Consider the following 22,008-nt stretch of genomic DNA (forward strand, 5'->3'; position numbering starts at 1 on the left):
GGCTTTCACTTCTTCGTACATGGCTTCGATGACCTGGACAACTTCTTGCACATCCAACCGGCAGTCTGGCCGCGAGAAATCGCGCTCGCGCTGCTCAATATACTCGCGGACCTTCTTCCACTCATTCTCATACCAGCGAATCCGATTCGGCAAGCCAGATCCCTTGAGGTATGTCAGGATCCCCGCAATCACAGTGTTGATGGCTCCAAACGCAGTGATAGAGACGTGGTTTGTGTTTGCGGCGCCCATGGCTGTTAGGGCGGCGGCGACGATTACTTGCAGGCCCAGACAGCTGTTGATCAGGATGGAGGCGAATTTAAAACCGCGTTTTGCTTCGGCTTCGCGGTGGCAGACACGGTTGTATATGCCGACGTTGGGTGCGGCGCGGCCATCGAAGTGTAGGCTGTTGTGGGATGCGCCGGAGAAGCCTTTGGTGCTGTGGATGCCGACCATGTGGCGGAAGTTGGCGAGTTGGTTGTTTTGATCGTTTTCTATTGCCTACAGCTAAAGTCAGAATCGTGAAATGCTGTAAGATGGAAGGGTAGAATACCATCGGATGTTTTACTGCCTGTGTGGGTGCACCGAATGCCATTGGCAGCGTGCTCCCCGAGAGGCCGTCTTCGACGTTATGCACACGATCGCGACCTTGTGGTCTCAGCGCTGAAGGGAGGTAGTTCATGATAGACCAAAGGAATTTGCGTCAATACGAAGAGGACAAGCAAGCCTCAAATCTCAGTCAACATGCAGGAGATCACCGCGATAGTATATATGTGACGAAAATGAACTTCAGCTCCCTACGCGCTCACCCGTATCCAAAATGACCGTCCATTTGAGGAATCCCATGTCCATCTCACTTTGGATGCGGCACCATCTGCAAGCCAGTCGCACGTCCCGAACGCCAGAACATCGTTAAGCGACTCTGTAGTCGAGCACACATCCTAGAAAATATCCAACGGGAGTGCAAGGAGGTCTATGAAGATCTTGGGTGTGTGGGTCCAAGCTGAGAAGGGTGTGAAGTTCTTCCAAATTGAGATGGGGAGCGGCCATGCAGGGCTCGAAAGGGGTCGGAGAGCGGCTCGTGCCCGGCCCGTCGAGGCTCAACTCGAGGAAGAGGTCGTGGCCAGAACACTACACTTCCTCATCTCTACCAGAAATTCCGCTTCTTTAGACTCGTTCGACTAATTTTTCGGTCAGCTCTTGTACACACCAACGCAACTGTTTCCCTCGGTCTTGCAAGTTGCCGCACGCGAACACGACCTTATGCATGTGTAGCCAGCCTTGTCGAGGCGCCTGGCCGCGGTTCAGCTGGCTCGGCGCGACGCCACGCTCGGAAGGGCCGCGATAGGGTCCTTAAGAGAGGGCTGACGTTCAGCATGGTGCGCTGCGTGATCTGCTGTAGATGAGAAAGAGAAGGGATTCGGGAATTGCCTGTACTTGGCGGGGTAGAGAGGGGGTTTATGGTATGATGAGCTTGCATTCGGCACAGCCTTACTGCATGGTCACTGCTCGTTGCCTGGAGTCTTTGGGGCATCGAGATCCATGTCGACATTCGCACCCTGATGTGCGCTTCGTGCTAGCAGTGGCATCCCTTCAAAGACAGGCACAGCAAACATTCGATTGAAGCAAGCGCACATAATGGTAAGATCGACAGCTTGATAACAACCTAAGAAAATTGATATCGAAACAATGAACCTGTACCGGATATTAGTGGCTCGCCTCCGACTTCATCATGTCTACTCCAAGCAACGAGGCTTGGGTTAAAGCAAAGATACCAATCGCTCCAGCACACACAGCCAATCATATCTTTGCATCTCTGGTTCAGAAACCAGCAGCCGAACCGGCCATGATAGAGAACAACACCACGACAATAAGAATCGCTACTACCGTCACTTTGCAAGTGGCCGTCTTGATAAGAATGGCGTGGAGAGGGCGATCGCAGGCTGCCTCTTTGGATGGCCACGTGAACTGTTCGTTCATGGAAGTGAAGCCGGACCCACGAAGCAGGAGAGGGTTCCTGAACGCTTCGGTGAGGTCTGGGCGGGGTGTTTTGGCCTCAATAATGATTTCACGGGGATAGTCTTGAGCTTCTAGATTTCCGATAGAGAGCTGTTTCGGTCAGGTCATGCAGTGTTTACGCAAACCGTGGGCAACCTACTGAGGAGATTGTAGCATCCTCCGGCTCAATACGCGTGTAAAACCAGGGTCGAACAGGCTCGGCCGCTTCGTACTCCTTTCTAGTGAGGTTCATGATAGTTGTGCATGTCTGCCTCTGTCTAATAGACAGCAAGTGCAGTTGTGTCTGCCCCTTGTGGAAATAGCAAGGAGCCACTTAGTCCCTTGTGCTAAGGTCTCAGCGCCGTAAGTACGACGAACGAGGCAGCACCGGTACAGGGAGTATCCGTTGTTGTTGTTGACATGCTAACAAATGTTGAAGACTGGAAAGATGTATGATAAGGCGAAGGCTGGAGTGATTCAATGACCCGTTCGAATCATGGTGTGGTCAACATCTATCTTCACCTATATGCAACATCCGTCAGGGTGCGAATCTCGTTGAATCAGACTCCCGGAGCGTCCATAGTGAAGTGCGAAAGGATGTGGCAGAGAGAAACTGTATAGGCGACAGGCTTTAGCATAAGAGACTATCGTGGAGCACGACAATGGACTCGCGACATGCCTACACTCCTACCAGAACGCCTTTTGTCTTCAGTACAAAGGTGCCAAAGATCGTGAAGCCTTTTGCTTCTAACAATGGTCGCACATGATCGAAAGCTACAGCAGCTACAAAACACAGTCTCGAGCAGTTCACGTCTCTTACTCTGAAGGGCACAGTCTACATACCGCAAGACACTACCTCGATGAGCTTCGTTGTGAATCACTCTCCGAATTTGAGGCGGTTCATGTATATGATGTGCCAGAGTGAGCGCATCAATTGTCCTCGTAAGGATTTGGAGGGTTTTGTTCAGGCGATTAGAATTTTGGCTGCGAGGTGTGAGAAGCTGGAGAGTCTGAGTTTGGTCATTGACGGCACGACAAAAACACTACATAAGGAAGAGACAGTGAACGAGGGGAATGGGGGTTGGGAAGGTATCGAGGCGTGATTTTGGGAAAGTGTCAATGAGAGGATGAACAGGTGGTGAGTTACTTGTTGACGAAGTGTGTGCTTGAGTTCGAGAGATAGATTTTGCCTCGGAAAGATGTATGTACAAGACCTCTTGATCGGGAAAGACTTCTAGGCCACCCTGTTAGTGACCTCGACGAAGTTTTGCCACTGTCTGTACGCCTCGCCGCTCGAGATAGCCCATTTCGCTCTTCGAACACCCTCTTTCCAGCGCCCGCCGCCAGGGCCGACTTCTTTGATGACATTGCCGTCGTCACCTTCGCCCATGTCGCTCGTATCTGCATCGCAGATACCGCTGATGACGAGCAGGGCAGCGGTGTTGATGTAGACGAAGTGCAAGATTGGGTCGTCGGGCGAGACTTCACCCGTCAAGATCTTCATCAGAATCTCAGCGTTCATCTCTGGCGATTGACCTGGCGATACTTCGCTCAATGGGTGTGTCGGTAGCCCGAAGTCCTCAGGGGAGAGCTTGAAGAAGTTGATATCGACTTCGCCTGAAGAGTTCTCTTCCAGGCGCCAGCAGTGTGTTGGTCCAGCGCAGGAGAGCTCATCTAGCTCCTCGTCACCGCACATGACTAGGGCTTTTCTTGCGCCAGATTGGCGCAGTGCTTCAGCAAAGTCAGGGGCGATTTCCCGGCGGGCTACACCAAGGACTCGTGCCTCGATCTGGTCGTGCAGGGGGTTTGCAAGGGGTCCTAGGAGGTTGAAGATTGTGCGCCAGCCGAGTTGCTTGCGGATCGAGGCAGCATGTCTCGCTCCGGGGTGGAAAATCGGCGCATATAGGAAGGCGTAGTTGGTTTCCGAGTAGACTTGGTTGATGGTTCTAGGTGCGACCGCTGTGATTATTGGGGCCTTTGGTGGGGCGCAAGCCAGAAGATCTGCCGATCCAGAGCGCGATGTTGAAGCTTTGTTGCCGTGCTTTGCGACCATGAGCAGGGCACTAGCGAGGATAGAAGATGTTGTTGAGATGTTGAAGGTGTTGTGCGAGTCACCTCCAGTGCCAACTATGTCGACCTGAGTAGATGATCAGTCAATGTCAAGAAGTGCTCGATGAATTTGAGTAACAAGACGAGGTTTTGAAATTCGACTGAGGTGGGAACTTGATGTTACATACCAGACCTCCATGGTAGTTGCCCTCCCTCCTTCCACGTTTCTGAAGTACTTGATTGAGCGACTCAAAATCGATCTTGGTCGAGAAGTCTCTCATAGCCTTTGAGCATTTGGCAAGTACATCAGCCTGTCTGTCTTCATCCGTGAAATGGAGACATGTCAAAAGAGCACCAATTTGGACCTCTGATAGGCTGTTTGTGAAAATCAAGGAGAGAGCAGCAGCGATCTCGTCTGCGGTAGGTTTTGTCGATGTTGATTCGTGCCAGAGTCGTTTGAGAAGTGGTGTGATCGAGACCTTGGGATCCTCATCGTTTGCTGTTGATACTGTGGACGCCATCTTTGTTATTGTATCGTCTCGATCCTTCCTGATGCTTTATCTAAGCAAATACTGCGAGGGTCCGCGGGGTAGATGGAGGGGTAGTTTTGCAGTGCAGTAGCGGCTGGTCGCGAAAGTCAATTGACCTTAGATAAGGTTCAATTGCTGTCCAAAAGCAGCTGAGCGCCCTTTCAAGTCCTTGGAGAGCTTCGCCGTGTTGACTCACTAATCCGGAGATTCCAATGAGTTCCGCAATGGACGCTCAATGTAGGGCGTAGCTAACCCAAGTCAAGCTAGCGCGCCGGGCGCGAGGCGAAATGATTCACCGTGCGCTAGTGCGCGTCTCAAATTTCGATACTACGCGATTGTCGCAAACGGCGTGTTCAAGGTCAAGACGTATCAGAGTATCCCCTCTGATAGACCTTGCAGCGATACGCCCCGCGACGCCGAATATCTCAAATGGGGAAGAAGAGGACCCATGCTGAGACTAAGGATGGCTTCACGAAGCCCCCTCCGGGCCAGGACCGGGTGAAGAACGACAGGAAGGATGCGCGCAAGGGTGGAGATGCCGGGAAGAAGCGCTCTGCGTTGGTAGGGATATGTTCGCGATATCTGAGAGATGACAGGCTAACATACGCGCCAGATATTCAAGGTGCAGCCAGAATGGCACACTGTCGAGCTGCCGCAGCTTCCTATTGCCGAGAACCCTACGATACCCCCGAAATACATCCTGGATGACCTTCACGCCTATGCCGACGAGCTTCTGGAAGCCGAGACGACCGAATATGCCGCCTCTCACATGTCTAAGGATGCATCGCACAAGTTCATGTCCACTATCATGGCATCCGGTACCATGGAGGACAAGGTCTCAGCCCTGACACTGTTAGTTCAGGAGTCGCCGCTGCACACCACCAAGGCTTTCGACCAGCTGCTTGGATTGTCGCGCAAGAAGAGTAGGAGTGCTGCCATGATGGCTTTGGCTGCGCTCAAGGATTTGCTGGGACAGGGTGTTCTGCTGCCGCCGGACAGGAAATTGAAGGCTTTCGCCCGACAGCCGGGCCTTCTGAGCGCGCTACAGGGAAAGAACATGCACTGGAAGTACGGCGAGAAGTTGCCCGGCGAACTGCAGAAGATCCACTTGATTGCATGGTCGTACGAGGACTGGCTGAAGAAGCAGTACTTTGAGATGCTGAAGATCATTGAAGGCTGGACCAATGACGAAGTCGAGTACTCGCGAAACCGCGCTGTGACCTTTGTCTGGGAGCTATTGAAGGAGAAGCCAGAACAGGAAGAGAACTTACTCAGGCTGCTCATCAACAAGCTCGGAGACAAGGAGAAGAAGGTCTCGTCACGAGCGTCGTACCTGCTTCTCCAGCTGCAGATCACCCACCCTTTGATGAAGAGCGTCATCATCAACTCCATCGAATCAGACCTCATCTTTCGCCCGAACCAGAGCGCACACGCCAAATACTACGCTGTCATCACCCTCAACCAGACCGTGCTCAGTGTGAAAGAGCAGGAAGTTGCCAACAAACTGCTGGAGATCTACTTCAGCATCTTCCTTGGCCTGCTCAAGAAACAGAAAGATCACGAGAAGGAAGAGAGGAAGATTGCAGTGTTGAACAAGAAGGGTGAAGTGCAAGGCGGTGGTGCCTTACCCGGAAAGATGGCGAAGAAGAAGGCCGAGAAGGAGGCCACGATGGCATTCAAGGTCGCGGACGAGTCGAGAGAGAAGTTGATCTCCGCCATCCTCACCGGTGTCAACCGTGCTTTCCCCTTCGCCAAGACCGACGATGCCAACTTCGAGGAGCAGCTCAACACCATCTACCAGGTCACCCACTCTTCAAACTTCAACACTGGCATCCAGGCCATGACTCTTATCCAACAAATCTCTATCGCTAAGAACATCTCCACCGACCGATTCTACCGGACACTGTATGAATCTCTTCTCGACCCTCGCCTTATTACGACTTCCAAGCACATCATGTACCTCAACCTTCTTTACCGGTCACTCAAAGCGGATACCAGCATCAAGCGCGTCAAGGCATTCGTCAAGCGCCTACTTCAGATCATTCACATGCACGAGCCTCCTTTCATTTGCGGTGTCCTTTACCTTATCAACGAACTTATCACGACCTTCCCCAGCATCAAGGCTATGTTGTCGACACCAGAAGACAATGTCGATGATGGTGAGGACGAGCACTTCGAGGACGTACCTGAGGAAGGCGAAGAGAAGGTGGATGAGAAGAAGCCCGTTAAGCCTGCTTACGACGCTCGGAAACGAGATCCTGAGCATGCTCAAGCAGATCTGTCATGTCTGTGGGAACTGCTGCCACTCCAAGCACATTACCACCCCTCAGTACATGTCCTGGCATCAAAGATCGTTCACCAGGAACTCATCAAGGAGAAGCCTGATCCAACGATCTACACTCTCATGAACTTCCTCGACAAGTTCTCCTTCCGCAATGCAAAGACCAAGGCACAAGGCGTACACGGCTCCTCCATCATGCAGCCTATGTCCGGCACCTCCAAGGCGGCCGACTACCTCATCACAGCCCGCGACGGCGACCGCACTCACGACCCTCTCAACTCGGAGTCCTTCTGGCGCAAGAAGGTCGACGACGTGCGCGACGACGAAGTCTTCTTTCACACCTACTTCGAAAAGGCCGGCAAAGCCAAGCAGGCCGACAAGAAGGCTAAGAAGAAGAGCAAGAAGGACGCGGACGACAGCGACGACGAGAGCGGTGAAGACGAGATCTGGAAAGCGCTCGTCAAGTCGCGACCAGAGGTCGAAGGCGATGGCGGCGACGACGACTTCGACGATATCGACATGGACGACATGATGAGCGACTCCGACGCCGAAGGCGGCGTCACCATGGACGATGGCGTCGAACTCAACCTCGGCAGCGATGACGATGGGGAAGAGGCTCCTGCTCCTGCCGATGACGACGAGGATGACTTCGAGAACTTCGACCTCGACGACGAAGACGGTTTCATGGACGACGAAGACGACATCCCCGTTGACCTCGACATGGGTGACGAAGAAGGTGACGACGGAAAAGACGGCCGGAAGAAGAAGAAGAGGAAGCTCAAGCAGCTCCCCACCTTTGCTTCCGCAGAAGACTACGCAAAACTTATTGAGGATGGTAGTGAGTGAGCCGAGCATATGGAGTAGATGTAATTACTGGTTATGTATAGGATACCTGTGGAGCCAGCCGGAAAGGGTGTTAGGCTATGATGACAGGCGCATCGGTACGTTCATGGAGTTTATTGCATGCTTCTGGGCGACTTCATGTAGATATCCTTTGCGATTTGTAATGGCAACCCTTGAAGATACACCTCTCACATTGCTCTGTATAGATTAAAGTCGCCGAGAATTCGGGCGCCCGTGACTATCAGAAGCGCATGTCCTCCATTCAATACTCACACATCCTTTCATGATATTACCATGTAGGCAGAAGAGCATCAAGGGTCAAGATCGAACACGGGCTACTGTCCTGTGCACCGATATATACATATGCGTTGTCTCAGATCCGGAAACCAAGAACAGACATTATCGAAAATCACAACCCACTCATAAGAAAATCCGTCCATATCTTATCAATCCCAGTGAAAATGTCAACGCAGAATGGATCTCCCTCTACAATTACTCACTCGTGCATGATTCTCCTCGCCTGACGATCAGACCGATCAGCATTCCTTACCATCAACATTACGATCAGTATCCATACTACACCACTACATCGCAAGCTGCGAGCTCTAGCGTAGCCGTAGCTACACTCCATACTACAGCACTAACACGTCACTTGAGGGGCAGTATCGATACTGTATGGAGGTAAGCGCGCAAGAAGAGCAAGAGAGATCAAGTGGACTCGAAGGCATGAGTGAAACGGGAGGGGCAACGGAAGGGGAAACGGAAGGAGTGACGATAGAAGACGGGGAACGGCAAAAGCAGCACGGAAACGGCAACTCCAACTGTTCCTCGCATACCAAGCCGCTCGATTCTTCCAGCACTATGCCTAGCATTGTAGTCTCCAAGTGCCAAGTAACAGATCTATGGAGCGCCTTGTAGATTTGCACAGGGATGAGATTCAGATTGTTTTATGGGTAGACTTCGTATGAGTACCTATGGTACGCTTAAGAGGTCCACGTTAAACGCGCTGAGCGCGTCTATTGGGAACGTAGCTTGAGGAGCTGGGATTCGATGATTCATCACTTGAGGGATGTTAACGGTAGTTCGATGTTGGGACGAGTTGTAGTTGTACAGTTGCGGTTATAGAGAAGCTAGCTGTCTTGGTTCAACTGTAGCATTAGGCGATGGGAGTATAATGATTGTCAAAACGTACGAACCCCTCTGAACTTGGAACAGTGATGCAATCAGTACATCTGCACCATGATATAGTCGTGCGGACAAGCTTGTGAGTGGCTATTACTAACGTTGGTGCCTTGCATGACGTCTAGCAAGCTGTCACAACTGTCAACTGGACAACCAACAGCCACTCGGAAGCCTTCGCTTCTTCATAATATAGAGGACTTCAGTAGCGAGCCAGATTCAGGGGGGTCCATACATTTTGGCAAGCACCGATAGTTGAAACGCCGGTCTGTCTCAACCAAACCGTACGGAGTGTGGACATTTGAAAGGTTGGTTCTACTACGATACAGGCTTGGTAAGAGGGCACTCCACCGGATCGAAATTGCTCCAATATTAGGAGGATTCGATGGTGAGGACACTCTTTACTTGGATAGTCGAAGATACGTTCGATCTGTGGCCAGTGAGTTGACTGAATGTGTATCTGAAAAGAAGAGTACAATTTGGAATGGTCTAGAGGCCCTTGCAAATGCTCTGCATGTTCTCGGGGTAGCAAAGATGGTGTGTGAGTCATTTGTGGATGGAAGAGCGCAAGTGATCGTCTTTCCAGAGTGAGTTTGTCTTGTGACACTGAGACTAGGCATTGCGAGTCGCGTGGAGTGCTTGCCGACATCTTCCTTGTTCTTGCCCTGTATGCTATGTTGGCTTCCTGAGTAGGTGCTTTGGAGGGAAGGACTCGAGTTGGACGATGACGACGAGAAATAACTTCTACAGTATCTTCAAATGAACGTTTATGGTTTGATTGACTTGACAGTGTACTCTTCAATCCTCAAGGTGAAAGAAAGAAGAATAGTGACTGCTTTGAGGCTGACTTACGTCTCAGCACTTCTACACTGAAATCTCGCCATACACATGTCCTTGGACATATACTTCGTCAATGTTGTACAACTTCATCAAGGTCACATCGATAATCTCAATGCCATCTCATTTCACCCACCAAACAAGGACAGCGTCCAGAAAAAGAAGCAGGATGCTTGCCTACCTTTCAACGGCGCGCTGTCAGATTCTCGGGGCATGTCAGACTCCCTGAACACCTGCCCTGCCTCCTGTCAAACTGACTTGGAGACAGCTCAGTGTGCATCTCGGGGTCTCCAGCCTCAACAAACCTTATGTCTATCACCCAGCATACCGACAGGCCGACCTCAAGGACGGTCAGGGATGAGTATCGCAACGATGTCGAGCGGCTGTGGAGGTTATTCCCCGTACCGTTTAGACAAATGAGAAGGATGGGAGAAGTATATGTGGCGGTAATGGTGACTATTGAGCCTTTGATATCTAGGCGGTTCAACCCTAGTGCTGCATAGGCGCGCATGAAGTGAGCCGCAAACGGCTCGGGGGGGGGGGGGGCTGGAGAGACTGAATGGGAGTACAAAGGGTGAAGGGTTCACCTTGCTTGTTGTTTTGATGAGGCTTGACGCCGACGGCATCTCGACTCGGGGTCAACACATGTTCCTGTTTGACAGTATGGGAACCCCTGTTTGTCGGTTGTGTTGACCGTTCAGGGCCAACTGAAGGTTTGAGTCGTGTAGGCTACTCGCAGAGGCTGACTGTCATCGGTAGAGTCGTACCAAACTTGCTTGTGAACTTACCCTGCGGGGCGTATGGGAAGCTGTTCCAGACTGGGTGTGGCTTCTTGGTCAGTATGATGTGCGAAGATCGTCGCTGAAGCCGTCATGCCATCGGTGAGGCTCATCTTCAAAATCAACTTGCAGATGCGATGAGCAGATCATCTTTGCAAAAGTCTACTTGAACACTGAGCACCCAGAGTATTTCCCAGATCGGGCACTTTGCATATAGGCTTTCGCCTTGTGCTCATTTCGGCACTTCAACAAGTGCATACTGACTGCTTTAGCGAGCGTTCACATAGGCGCGCTCCGATGCGCCTTGCAGAGCACTGTAACGCAAGATGGAGCAGCTTCCAGTGACATCGGACCATTGTACAAGGGCGCAAACGTTGAAAAACGGGTCGCGTTAGGAAGGATCGGATGCGCGAAGGATTCCCCGCCTTCTCGGTGTGCAGTGCCGTTCAATCGCAGGGTCCGGATAGCGACTTCAAGAATACCGCTTTGGGATAGGGACGTCAGCCAGCTCCACAATGTCGTTGGGAAAACGCATGACTAGCGCAAAGTCTGTGGGAAGGCCCAGAAAGGAGACGTTGAATATCACGGAATAATTCCCCGCATTGAACGAGCGTTGCTTTGAGAGAACAACGCAGCGTAGACAAGCATCGATATCCTATCGGAATAAGCACCGAGAGGCCTTTGTAAAGGATTGAGACCCTGGAAGATCCTCGAACTTGTCACCGGTCATCAGTGATGTATTCCTGGATTGTCTCCACGTGGAGTTTGATGAAAGAGTGGAACGGGGGATCGGGAGGTGCATCTGGCGCCTTATGCTCAAAGAGAGACGTGCAGCGAACGGTGGGCTCCCTGGTTCATGGCTTAGATAGCCGTTACCAAGTTCTAATGGAGATACTCGATAGAGATTAGTACTGTAGAGCTGGTGTTTGAGCTAGCCAATGTATGCCGCGGAGTGACTTGTGGTAAGATCCCTGAATCCTCCCTCGTTGAGGCAACGTGCGGCGGCTGAACGAACCTCTCTTTTGCATTCAGAACTTTTTGTCGTCTGTCTTGCTCAGCAGCTGAAGTTGATTCACGATGCTGAAAGGAGTGACTAAGGGAGTCTGGACTTTGACGAACAGCGCCCGATGAATTTCGGCTGTTTTTCACCTGGCAGTAGTCTCCACCATGATGTAAGAATGCTGTAAAATTTCAACAGCCGATGCTCCGCTACGGAACGAAGTGCAGGAGCTTTTATTGCGACGAGTAAACTCTTCGCGCCTGCCGTGTTTTGAAGTTAATCTCGAGCCCATTTGACATTTGTATTGCAAGGGTCCTGTGAGGGTCTTCTCTGTTGATGCCCTAATTCGTGATGCCGAAAAAGGGTCCGTGAGGTGCGGGGCAGTTCCTGAACGTGCAGCTGACGTGCTGTCTTTAGCGAAGACGGGACGACGTTGCGCGTCAAAATGGCTGATTGGACGGGCAAAGGTTCCCAGCAGAAATCAGTAACTCTTTCGCTTGACACAAACGTTAAACGGTTACAACGGGCAAACGACAAGACTAAGGGCCTCTGTCGGCCGGAGGTGTCGCAGACCCTGTTTGTTCAGGAATCAGGAATCAAGGGAACTGACTCTGCGCGCAAAAGACAGGATTTGGTCGCTGAATGCAGTGGAGCTATCGGCAAAACCACACGCGTACGATCTCACGATCCATGACATCATTTTGACACTGTGAATAGCTGCCATTTTGAGAGTCTGAAAACTCGGCCTGCCATGGACAGATGATTACTCCACATACAACGCTGTCAGATCAGGCAGTAAACGCGAAACTAAAGTTTGGCTAGAGATTGTATATAAACGCTATCCGAGCCGGCCGTTGTTGAGCACTGGGAGGAAACTCAAGGTGTCGGCTGCTGTGGCGGCGGCGCCGGTTGAGCCTGACCAACTGCTATACCGAAATCAGAAAGTAGTTCTTTTGCACGAGCGGGCGTTGCCAAGAGCCTGAGAGGTGCATATGCAGCTTCACGATAGCTGCCGAGCGGAATTTGAGCTACAAGGTCTCAGCGGCTGGGCAATCGACAATTAAGCCTGTGGCTAAGGCATATCGAAGAAATAAACTTCTGGTAGTGCAGACTCGCATTGCATGAGAGAGCGCCATTTGGCTGATGATTTCGTAGTGCAAGGTAAATCCACGACAGCGATGCTGCAGGGTAAGGACGCGTCGCGGAGGTGGAAGCCATACCGGCGGTCGACTTGTCACTTTGTACTTGTTCATATCTAGAGCAAGTTGGTAAGAGTGTCCATGATTAGGTGCTTACCAGACGCTTTGGGGATGGTCGTCTGCTACCGTCAATAGATTGTTACAAACCGCGCTATGCCAACGAAAGGCCGTGAGAAAGGTCGACATCGGTGAACTTGACACGACAAAAGGGGCCGATAGAGTGTGAGGGGTAAGAGGTTTCCGGCAAGGCAGCCGAGCACGACTCGTTGTACGCAGTGAAAGGATTTCACGATGCCTCCATTGACTTGAAGTTGGTGGACCACAATATTGGCAGCCCTGTGACTGGCGATGTTTCAAAGCAGGACGCAGTCAAGGGACTTCAAGGGCTCGCAGAGCCTCATCCATCGAGCCAATGACTGTACGATCAGCCGTTGTTACCAGATCCGCGTAACTGAGCTAGTGGATACTGTTGATTGTGTTTCGGCATCCTGCGCGATCACCAACAGCTGCGGGGTGATCAGATCATTTGGCGTTGGTATTTAGCATGGCGTGAGACGCTTGGTATTGCCCAATTTGTGCCTTTGCTTTTTGGAGCCTCTGAACAGGATTCTGTGCCTCTAAACGGCCCATCCCACTTGGCTCTTCGGCAACTGAGTCGGTCGCTGTGGCGACAGGAGATGACTGCCATGTTGAGCACAGTGTTGTTTGCTTTCCTTGATGGCTGGCTGTCATGCACCGGTGCGTTCGCACGGTGTTGATCAAACAGCACCGTCGCTGGCTTATAGGCGACATGGATAAGAGCGCTATCTGATGGGGGCTAACATTAAGGGCGGCCATTCAGCAGCAACCAGGAACATCTTCCTCAGCTCGTGATAGGGTGGATCCTCTGACATCATCCCTTGATCTCCCGCGGAGCTTTTCTATAAGTGAACATCGGACGCTTCGGGAACGCAGGGCACGACTCTTCTCGGCATGTTCCTGGCTATCATGCCTTGCAAGCACGCGCGATGTGAAGAAAAGGATAGATGAGGCAGCGAAAAGGACCGGTGTGGCTGCAAAGTGGGCAGAGCTACGGGGTCGCAGGGTCCGAAGAGAGTGACGATCGCAAAAGAAATCTCGATCTTCTAAGTCATCGTCTGTCGCAGCGTTTGAAGTCCGCGTGGAAGAGAGTTCTGGACCCTTCAGAACAGGCACCGCAACAAGGTTCATGTGGCTGAACAGGAGGCAGAGTGGAGCCAGGTGGGCCATGACGTCGATGCCGTTAGTCGTTTTCCCGATTGCCCCCCATATTCTCGATGGGCTAGCAGAGTGCACTGGCTAGCCTCTTGCCGTTCGCGGAGAGCAGCAACAAGGCTGCGACAGGGGTCCTTTCGCTGCAAGACCCTGATTTCGCATTACATCAGACATCGCAACGTTCACCTGTGTGCCTCCCTCGGGCAGCCTGCAGACGCCCTCGGTGTCACGACCCGCTTGTGATGCTCAGCGAGGCGTGCGGTGCCCTGGGCCTGGTGCGACTTCAGAATTACCACATTCTGCGCAACCACGATTACTTCGCATCTGCTGGCGGCGATGCGCCAAGACGAGTAACATGCTCTGCGCTGTGTTGCTCTGCTGCGACAACGAGCTTCGTACTATCAACGTGAACGGAGCGCCCTGCGTACGCCCAATCTGGCACAATGCTCGGGGCAGCGGGCGCGTGAACTGGCAGGAAGTCAGCGTCTATTTTCATTGGTGCGGTGCCAGTCGCGGGCAGACTGCGCTGCTGTTCCCTGAATGCTGTTACTCTCCCATCATGGATCTGAAAGTCCACCATTGCTAGTGCGGCCGATGTCCGTCTGGTGATATTGGATGCCAGCAGTCCTGGCCGTTACTCTTGGGCGCCGATATCCACTCTCACGCTGTGCCGCAAGGCGTTGCTGCGAGCGTATCGCTCCTCTCCGCGTGCTGAACTTTGTTGCGCGGTGTTGAATGCCGTGCCGTCTCTATGTTCTTAGACAAAACCAGGCGCTCCCTGGACATGCATGTCGCTCGCGGCGGGTCTCCTCGTCAGGCCCTGGGCGATCGCCGGGACCAGCATCCTTGCACGCTGTTGCTCCACGCTAGTGTTTAGCTCGGCCTGCATGTCGAGATGGGATTTTGCATCGACATTTTCAGTTCCGGCTGATCCTTGTTCTGGGAACCCTGCTCATACTAGGTCCAATCTGCTCTGCGTCCTATATCTGTCTCTGTTGTCCCGCGCCCTCACAGTGAACACCCAGTAAGCTCACTCTCAAAACACCATACAGTCTTCAATCCCCTCACTCTACCAAGGACCGCTCCATCCTGGCGTCATACAATCCAATATTGGTGTTCAGCCTCACTCACCACACGCTTTTTATTTGCTGCGCTCTATCGTGTAGTCATCTTCATCGTCGTTGAGCATCGCTACCATACCAATACGCCCTTTGCGCTCCTCACGTGTGACGCGAGATTACTACTGCAAATCTGGTCGCATTCCTTTCACTGGCGCGTTTTTGTGCCCTGCCTTCTATATAAGAAACATGGACGGCAAGAACTCTTCGGGACGCCGCGTGTCATTGTTAAACGACGGGCCTGAGGCACCAACTTTAGTTCGCCTCCCCTCTATTACTCCTTCTCTCCGCTCGCGCACGTCGAGCTACACCTCTTCACCAATTGGCTCGCCGCCAACGCCGCGATTAATTCGCAGCGATTCCTCGGATTCAGTCACAATGCAAACGCCCTCGCCCATTACCCCGGAGTTTGGACCCTTCGACGGCCTTGCGCAGGGTCTCTCTTCACCCAACTATGCGCAACAGCAGTATTTCGATATGCAGCAGAACGGCATGCAGCAAAATGGCCTCCAGCACAATGGAATGCCGCACAACGACATGAAGCCAGAGAACTTCAACGCCTACGGACCTCAGATCGTTGGGCAGCTTCCTTACCACACACAGCCGCCTCAGGTTTTCTACAGGCCAACCAACATCCCAGAGCAGGGCATTGCTCCTCCTGCACCTGCGCCTGCCAACCTACGGCCGAAGAAGAACAGCTACCCCTGCCCAATGGCCAAGCAGTACGGATGCACCGACTATTTCACCACCTCTGGACACGCCGCCCGCCACGCGAAGAAGCACACCGGCAAGAAGGACGCGTTCTGCCCAGAATGCAACAAGGCTTTTACGCGAAAGGACAACATGGAACAGCACCGACGCACCCACCAGAGCGGCCGCAGCTCAAAGGGCAGCGAACATGGAGTGAAGAAGTCGTCAAAGCCTGCAGCCAAGCGCCCAAGGCCATCTCCCCTTCAGTCCTCTGAGCCAAGTATGTCGCTCCCGAACCTCGATCCTCACCTTTCGCTGAGCCCAGATGCAACAGCCTTCATGGCACCTGCTGTGCAACATGTCGACCCGCTCTCGGACTACTCTCCCATTCAACAGCATCGATCTGCATACCCCGACCCTACCCAGTACTCGATGAGCCACGGTTACTCGATTGGGTCCTCTTCAGGTCTCGATGCACTTGCCATTGCGGCAAGCGGGGAGAAGCGCAAGTTCGAGTAACTTAGTGTTTGCATTCCGGTGTTTACGGTTACCGTTCCGCTTTCGTTTTTCTCTCCCTCGCCACATTTAGCACGGCGCAGGAGGCCTTTTGGAATTTCACGGCGTTCAAAACATTGTGAGCAAAAAATAGACGCAAACGCCGTCATGGCTACGAATGGAGTGAGGGGTCTGCTACGGTCGCCCCCACGGGCGCATCCACAGCACTGATATCCCATCATTTTTTCTTTTCTTCAACTTTCGGCCTCGGCTTATTACTTGGTCTCGACGAATGGAGTGAGGGGTCTGCTACGGTCGCCCCACGGGCGCATCCACAGCACTAATGTCCCATCATGTATTTTTCTTTTCTTCAACTTTCGGCCTCGGCTTATTACTTGGTCTCGTCGATGAGGAGAGGCATTTTCATGCGATCCGTTAATACGTGAAGCGGGTCTGCGAGCTCCGCCTGGTGGTGGTCGTCAGGATGACAGGAAACATGGATACCCCGCCCGTTGTTACAATAGGCACATAGTCTTTCGGCGTATATCGGTACATTAATACCACAGAGAGAATCAAAATATCTTCACAACCAATTCAAATAGTCCCAATTGCTGACTCACTTTCTGCCATGGTTTGCTTGTGCGCCTCGACTCTCCAGGGTCTTCTGCACCATGGAAATACGCCGCGGCCCCTTTCTTGGGCTCTGGGGATGCTAATTTCCCCATACAGTCTACACGTACGAATGACGACCGCGAACTCCACTAACCGTTTACCGCTGTCAGATGCAGTTCACGCTAAGTTCGAGGTTCTCGCACACAACCTTGGTACACGCCGCGAACTATTGGATGCCGGCTTTGACAGAACGCAGAGGGTTAACGATAACTTCCAGGGTCTACTGTCCCGAACTTTTAAGCCAACAACAACTCTCCACGATAACGTCTTCACTTCCCACTGAGCTGGCACAAAGAAAGTGCACAATAACAAGCACAACAACAACCCCAAGCGCAGTCCAAACCCTCTCCAGCGCCCTCTTCGAACCCAACATTCTGCATTCACGAACCTTACGTTGTGAAGTGGCTCGCGCCAGCTCTTGCCGCTGATGTGCAGACCCTGCAGACGGCAGTCCAGACCAACCACCCCAACGATCTACCGAGCTAGGAAGAGCTCCCGTTAGCATTGATTGGCTTCGGGGTCAAACGGCCGCTGCGACAATATACCACGCACCAAAAGCGTCTTGCAAGACGTACTTCTGATGTTTCTTTGAGCTCAAACTGTTGGGTGTTTAGTTGCCATTCCCGCAAAACGCACGCGTTTGCCCTTTGTACGGTACTTGAACGGGAGTGCTTTCCTGTCCTTGGACTGCCCCACGCCTAGTGTTGACGTCGAGGTGAGAAGTGCAACCGCAACCGGTATTTGCAGCAATCCACGGATTGCAACTCTTCGATTGACCTGCCTGCATAAACTCAATTACACATCCAAGAATCAAGATTACAGTATCGCGCAGCGGATCAGGCCATTTCTTGGATGTGAATTCTAGGTATGACCGCGTAGTGGCCGGGCACGCACATGCAAGAACAACACAGACCAAGCATTGGAGTACAGACCCCTAGGGGTTTACCTACAACAACAGGGTCTTCAGGTCGCACAGCATCTCGCTAAGGGGACAGCCATATCCCTGTCGCGGCACACCGGAAGCTGCTTTGTTCAGGCTTTAATTCTAATTTCCTTGCATCACGGCATTCATGAGAAGCGGCGATTTCCGCTATGCCTCAGGCCTTCAACCTGTCAGCGAACATCAGCTCAGTGGCTGGACAGGCACACAGCCAAGGTGATTTCAGCGTGTCGTCAAGCAATCCTTTCTACGCTGTGCTCTCTTTTTTGATTTTCTGACATTCAAGGCCATGCCCGTACCCGTTTGTTTCTATTCCAAACCTTGATCCACGCTTTGGTTGCGCAACGTGACAGCCATACCTCCCTCAACGACCAAACGCTCATCTACCATTGCAGTACCGCACACAACACGAGACAGCTCTGACCCACTCTCGTGGTCGTCTTTTGCTTCTTTTCGCCTGGCTGGACGTGACGAGTATGCCGTGCCACCTCGTCTCTGCCTCGTCTATCTACGTGCAGATCTCGAAATAGGTACGACAGAACATGGGCGTATGCGGGTAACTGCAACGATCGGAAGCGGGACGCAGGCCATTGTTTCAAGTTGGCAAGCGGCCACGTCAATGTCACTGCCGCTTCCCCGGGTCGTGGTCAGTATGGAGATTAGCGATGGGAAGGATCGGGTGCGGGTGCAGGTGCTGCTGCGGACGAAGGTTAGGATCCCATGTTGATCTCAGAGAATTCGATATCGTCGCAGAAATAAGCACACCACTTCGACTGACACTCATCGTCATCGTGAAGGCGTTGGAGAGCCGGTGCTAAGCTGCTTCGTGAGCCTGAAGCAGAACGCCAGACTCACTCTCAGACATCCTACGCGGATAAGCGAGTTGTGCAAAGAAGCCATGTGTGAGTGAGTACTGAATGCGGGTATCTATCGTACTATGTCGTGCCGCCTCACCCTACACCTGAAAACTCTTCAGACTACGCATGTTCTCCGCGCGCTAGCTTAGTACCGTGTAACAGCAGCCGCTCGCTAGTTGGTTTGTATACCACTACACTCATAAAACTCGAGAAGATAGTGGTGGAGGCTAGTACGGCTCCCCATGCGAACATCGAAACAAGATCAACGTAGAGACCTTGTTCTTAACAAAGCAACACTTTACGAACTCACAACTAGACAACGCAAGTATACATGAAGTGTATAGGGTATCTTCCCTCGTAGACACCACGAATTACGGCCCTGAACTACGACTGCACAATGCAATTAAACCCTCAACCCTCAAGCTCTGAACTGCACCAAAAATACCCCTATCCTCCCAAGCGGACGGATCGACATCGATCGAATAACGAACATATACCTGATTCTACACCTGCAGTCAATAGCTCATTCCCCACCCCTCCACGTCCCCACAGATCAACAATTATGACTCGTGGCACTGAACCATTCACCACCGACTCCAGAACACGAACGACCACCAGGCAACCTGTCATTTCCCAAAGTTCATATACAGGTCCCCACAGCGGTACCTCAGGTTGAGCCACGCGATGTCGTGCAGGGTTGACCGCTGTAACGTCTGTCGTTCCTGTCAAGGTACTTTGGTCCCTGTCAAGGGGATTTCGTCGTGCAACACCAGGTGGCGAGGGTGCGTGTATCAGCCTCGGTTGCACAGCAGAGAGGGTAGGTGAGGCCCAGACGCCCTTTGGTAAGCATCCCATGTGTTGAGAGGTAGGGCGCGCTGCGGGGGAGCTCGCTTCAAGAGAACACAGCAGGTCGTGAGTGCACAGAGGTAGGGTTCGCAGAACCGTGGCCCTTGCGTGGGCTGGCGCGACGCCGTGTAGCAGTCTGGGGGGGGGGGGGGGGGGAGGCGAGGAAGCGCGGTCAGGAAGTGGCGATGACGGCAATGAGTCTGTGCTATGAGTATGAGGCTGGTGTTGTCTAGAAACGACCATGAGGATTGCAGTGAAGCAACGGGTGCGGCTTTCATCAAAAGGGTTGCGTCCATCGTACGATCGACTTTGCGCTCGAACACTGCCATCAACACCAACACCAACATCACTCAACAAGCACAACCCAGGATATGAAAAAATATGACATAGCGCTGCACAGCGCTTGGTCTGACAACTACACATACCCATCCCTGCCTGCACTTATTCTCGTCCTGCATCTGATTTCTCTGCCCTGCATGCGCCCCGTACAACGCACAACGCGACCATGACCACTTCCCGGCGCCGTGATCGAGACAACTTCCCGGTCGAGGGAAAAGTCAAGCTAGAAGTAAGATCGGCCTGCGCGAGCTTTCGTGTTGGGCGTTGTCGACATGGTGAGGCGGAAAGGATGTGCTGAGGATGCGGGAGGGTGGGAAAGGGGACGAAGCTGACTTTGGCACGACGGGTGGGGGATGCAGGTATCCGTGTTTGAGTGGGTTCGAGCCACCGACCGAGATACGTATCATGCAGTGACTTCCGACGTGGACCAGGATGTGGGAAGCGAGATCGGTGGTTGTTGGGGGCGAGGCGGAAAGCTGGGGCTTTGGGGTTCGAGGGGCAGATCTCTTGGGTTGTCGTGAGTTTGGTAGTCTGTTGTCGTTGAAGATTGCTGGCTTTGGATCGATATCTCGATTGGGAGCGCTCAGGTGCTCAGGTGAACTTGGCCGTCTGCACGTACTTGGCAAAACTCATGTCTTCGTTTGAGGGTCCACCGCTATCCCTCAGTGCTTGTGCGTATCGCTGCTTGAGGTTGCTGTCTGGATCCATGGCATCTTCTTCCGAGTCGAAATCGTCGTCGAAGTCGTTGGCTGGGTGGTCGTCATCGTCGTCGTCCATATCTTCTGCGTCGCTCACTGTCTCAGGCTCTTCCTTTCGCGGCGCCTTCTTGGGCTTTGTGCCGGCACCACCAACTTTCATATCCTTCATAAGCTTGTCGAGTTCGCGCTGTCGGGTAGCCTGCTTCTCTTGCTCGCGCTCAGCTCTCCTTCGCTCCAGTTCTGGTTTGTAGTCGCGCTCGAACTCTGCCTTCTTCTCTTGGACGCCTTTGAAGAAGTCGTCCATGCCGTCACCTGTCATGGCACTGACTCCTACGACGCTCAAGTGCTTGTAAAACTCCTCGAGGACGAGGGACATACTGTTGAGCAGACTGCTCATGTAGCCGCTACCGCCAGTGACACCGTCGCCGCCAAAAGTGCCACCCTCTTCCTCATTTCGCAGCGCACTCTGGAAAGCCTCGAAGTCTGTCATCCACTCCTTCGCAAACTCAGCGTCCTGCGCGTCTGTCTTATTGAACACCAAGATCATGGGCAGCTTCGTCTTGTACAGAATCGAGCAGGCGTACAGCATGTTCGACATGAAGGTGCTGGTGCTTGTGGTTCTCGGGGTGTCGATGACGTATGCAATGACGGTAGGGAACGTGCTTGCTAAGCTCGACAGCAGGATCTCTCCGCTGGCTGACCAAACAAAGACTTCGATTTGGCCTGGTGTGTCGACCAGGATGTGCTTGACCTGCTGTTGCTGCGCCGGTGCCGCCTGCTTCTCCTTCCCACTGCTTGTCATGAACTCGACTGTTGTCTGCTCAGGCTCCTTCACTGGCTCTGGTGCCTGCGTCCTCTTCTCTAGCAGTCCAATCACCTGGTCAATCTTGGTGCTGAACAGGTTCAGACTTGTCAAGATACCGCCGTTCGGCCCAAGATTGAACTGCTTCATGACCTCCTTGTAGTTGACGCTGTCACGGATGTCGATGTTAGGCGTGAAGGGGACGTGGTGAACTGCAGGGTCGAGGTTGATGATGTACGGCGGGGATGGTGCGGTCTTCGACACGGAGGGCTCTTTCGAGGTTGGGTCTGGGTGCGTGTAGATGTGTGATACTAGGCGTTGCATGAAGGTCGTCTTTCCAGAGCCAGCCATGCCTACGCAGACTATAGCAACTGGAGGGCTCGAGGCCGCGGAGCTCTCGGGAGCTTGGGCGGAAGCCATGGTGGTGGTATCCGGGGGTGGACGTTGGCCGGAGTCGATACAGATATTCACAGTCCAATCACACGAGGTGCAACTGTATCTATAAGCGGCTGTAAAGGAGGGGAGTGTTGGTTGGTCCAAGTGGAGCGTGCCGTCGGTGTAAAGTTGCTGTCTCGAAATTCTTTGGCGGGGCGGGCCAACGACACGCTAGCAAGTCGCGCGCCGGT

General features: G+C 52.8%; 7 protein-coding genes across 7 annotated transcripts; 2 read left to right on the forward strand and 5 right to left on the reverse strand.

Annotated features, from left to right (window-relative positions):
• Positions 1–240: 240 nt before the first annotated feature.
• Positions 241–679, reverse strand: BU25DRAFT_321465 (uncharacterized protein; the record flags this gene model as incomplete). Its single annotated transcript, XM_033702251.1, has 2 exons — positions 241–498; positions 566–679. Coding segments are annotated over 2 exons (372 nt in total), but the record flags the coding sequence as incomplete, so codon positions are not given.
• Positions 680–1,818: 1,139 nt separating this feature from the next.
• Positions 1,819–2,248, reverse strand: BU25DRAFT_417859 (uncharacterized protein; the record flags this gene model as incomplete). The annotated part of the gene is made up of 2 exons (XM_033707835.1): positions 1,819–2,106; positions 2,156–2,248. 2 exons carry the CDS (start codon positions 2,246–2,248, stop codon positions 1,819–1,821), a joined length of 381 nt encoding a protein of 126 aa, XP_033566302.1.
• Positions 2,249–3,176: 928 nt separating this feature from the next.
• BU25DRAFT_487673 (anthranilate phosphoribosyltransferase) lies at positions 3,177–4,769 on the reverse strand. Its single transcript, XM_033711298.1, has 2 exons — positions 4,233–4,769; positions 3,177–4,132 (listed from the first exon to the last, which is right to left on the reverse strand). Exons 1-2 carry the CDS (start codon positions 4,563–4,565, stop codon positions 3,230–3,232), a joined length of 1,236 nt encoding a protein of 411 aa, XP_033566303.1. The 5' UTR covers positions 4,566–4,769; the 3' UTR covers positions 3,177–3,229.
• Positions 4,770–4,932: 163 nt separating this feature from the next.
• On the forward strand, positions 4,933–7,829 carry BU25DRAFT_358753 (CBF-domain-containing protein). Its single transcript, XM_033703619.1, has 2 exons — positions 4,933–5,135; positions 5,188–7,829. Exons 1-2 carry the CDS (start codon positions 5,004–5,006, stop codon positions 7,699–7,701), a joined length of 2,646 nt encoding a protein of 881 aa, XP_033566304.1. The 5' UTR covers positions 4,933–5,003; the 3' UTR covers positions 7,702–7,829.
• A 5,553-nt stretch (positions 7,830–13,382) lies between these two features.
• Positions 13,383–14,089, reverse strand: BU25DRAFT_140422 (uncharacterized protein). The gene has a single exon (XM_033700582.1). It carries the CDS (start codon positions 13,938–13,940, stop codon positions 13,530–13,532), a length of 411 nt encoding a protein of 136 aa, XP_033566305.1. The 5' UTR covers positions 13,941–14,089; the 3' UTR covers positions 13,383–13,529.
• A 1,003-nt stretch (positions 14,090–15,092) lies between these two features.
• BU25DRAFT_140464 (uncharacterized protein) lies at positions 15,093–16,631 on the forward strand. The gene has a single exon (XM_033700583.1). The coding sequence runs from the start codon at positions 15,233–15,235 to the stop codon at positions 16,250–16,252; it is 1,020 nt and encodes a 339-aa protein (XP_033566306.1). The 5' UTR covers positions 15,093–15,232; the 3' UTR covers positions 16,253–16,631.
• Positions 16,632–20,222: 3,591 nt separating this feature from the next.
• On the reverse strand, positions 20,223–21,930 carry BU25DRAFT_140525 (uncharacterized protein). The gene has a single exon (XM_033700584.1). It carries the CDS (start codon positions 21,800–21,802, stop codon positions 20,474–20,476), a length of 1,329 nt encoding a protein of 442 aa, XP_033566307.1. The 5' UTR covers positions 21,803–21,930; the 3' UTR covers positions 20,223–20,473.
• Between the last annotated feature and the right edge of the window lie 78 nt (positions 21,931–22,008).

Source organism: Macroventuria anomochaeta, assembly GCF_010093625.1.
Source record: "Macroventuria anomochaeta strain CBS 525.71 unplaced genomic scaffold BU25scaffold_3, whole genome shotgun sequence".
NCBI classification, from domain to species: domain Eukaryota; kingdom Fungi; phylum Ascomycota; class Dothideomycetes; order Pleosporales; family Didymellaceae; genus Macroventuria; species Macroventuria anomochaeta.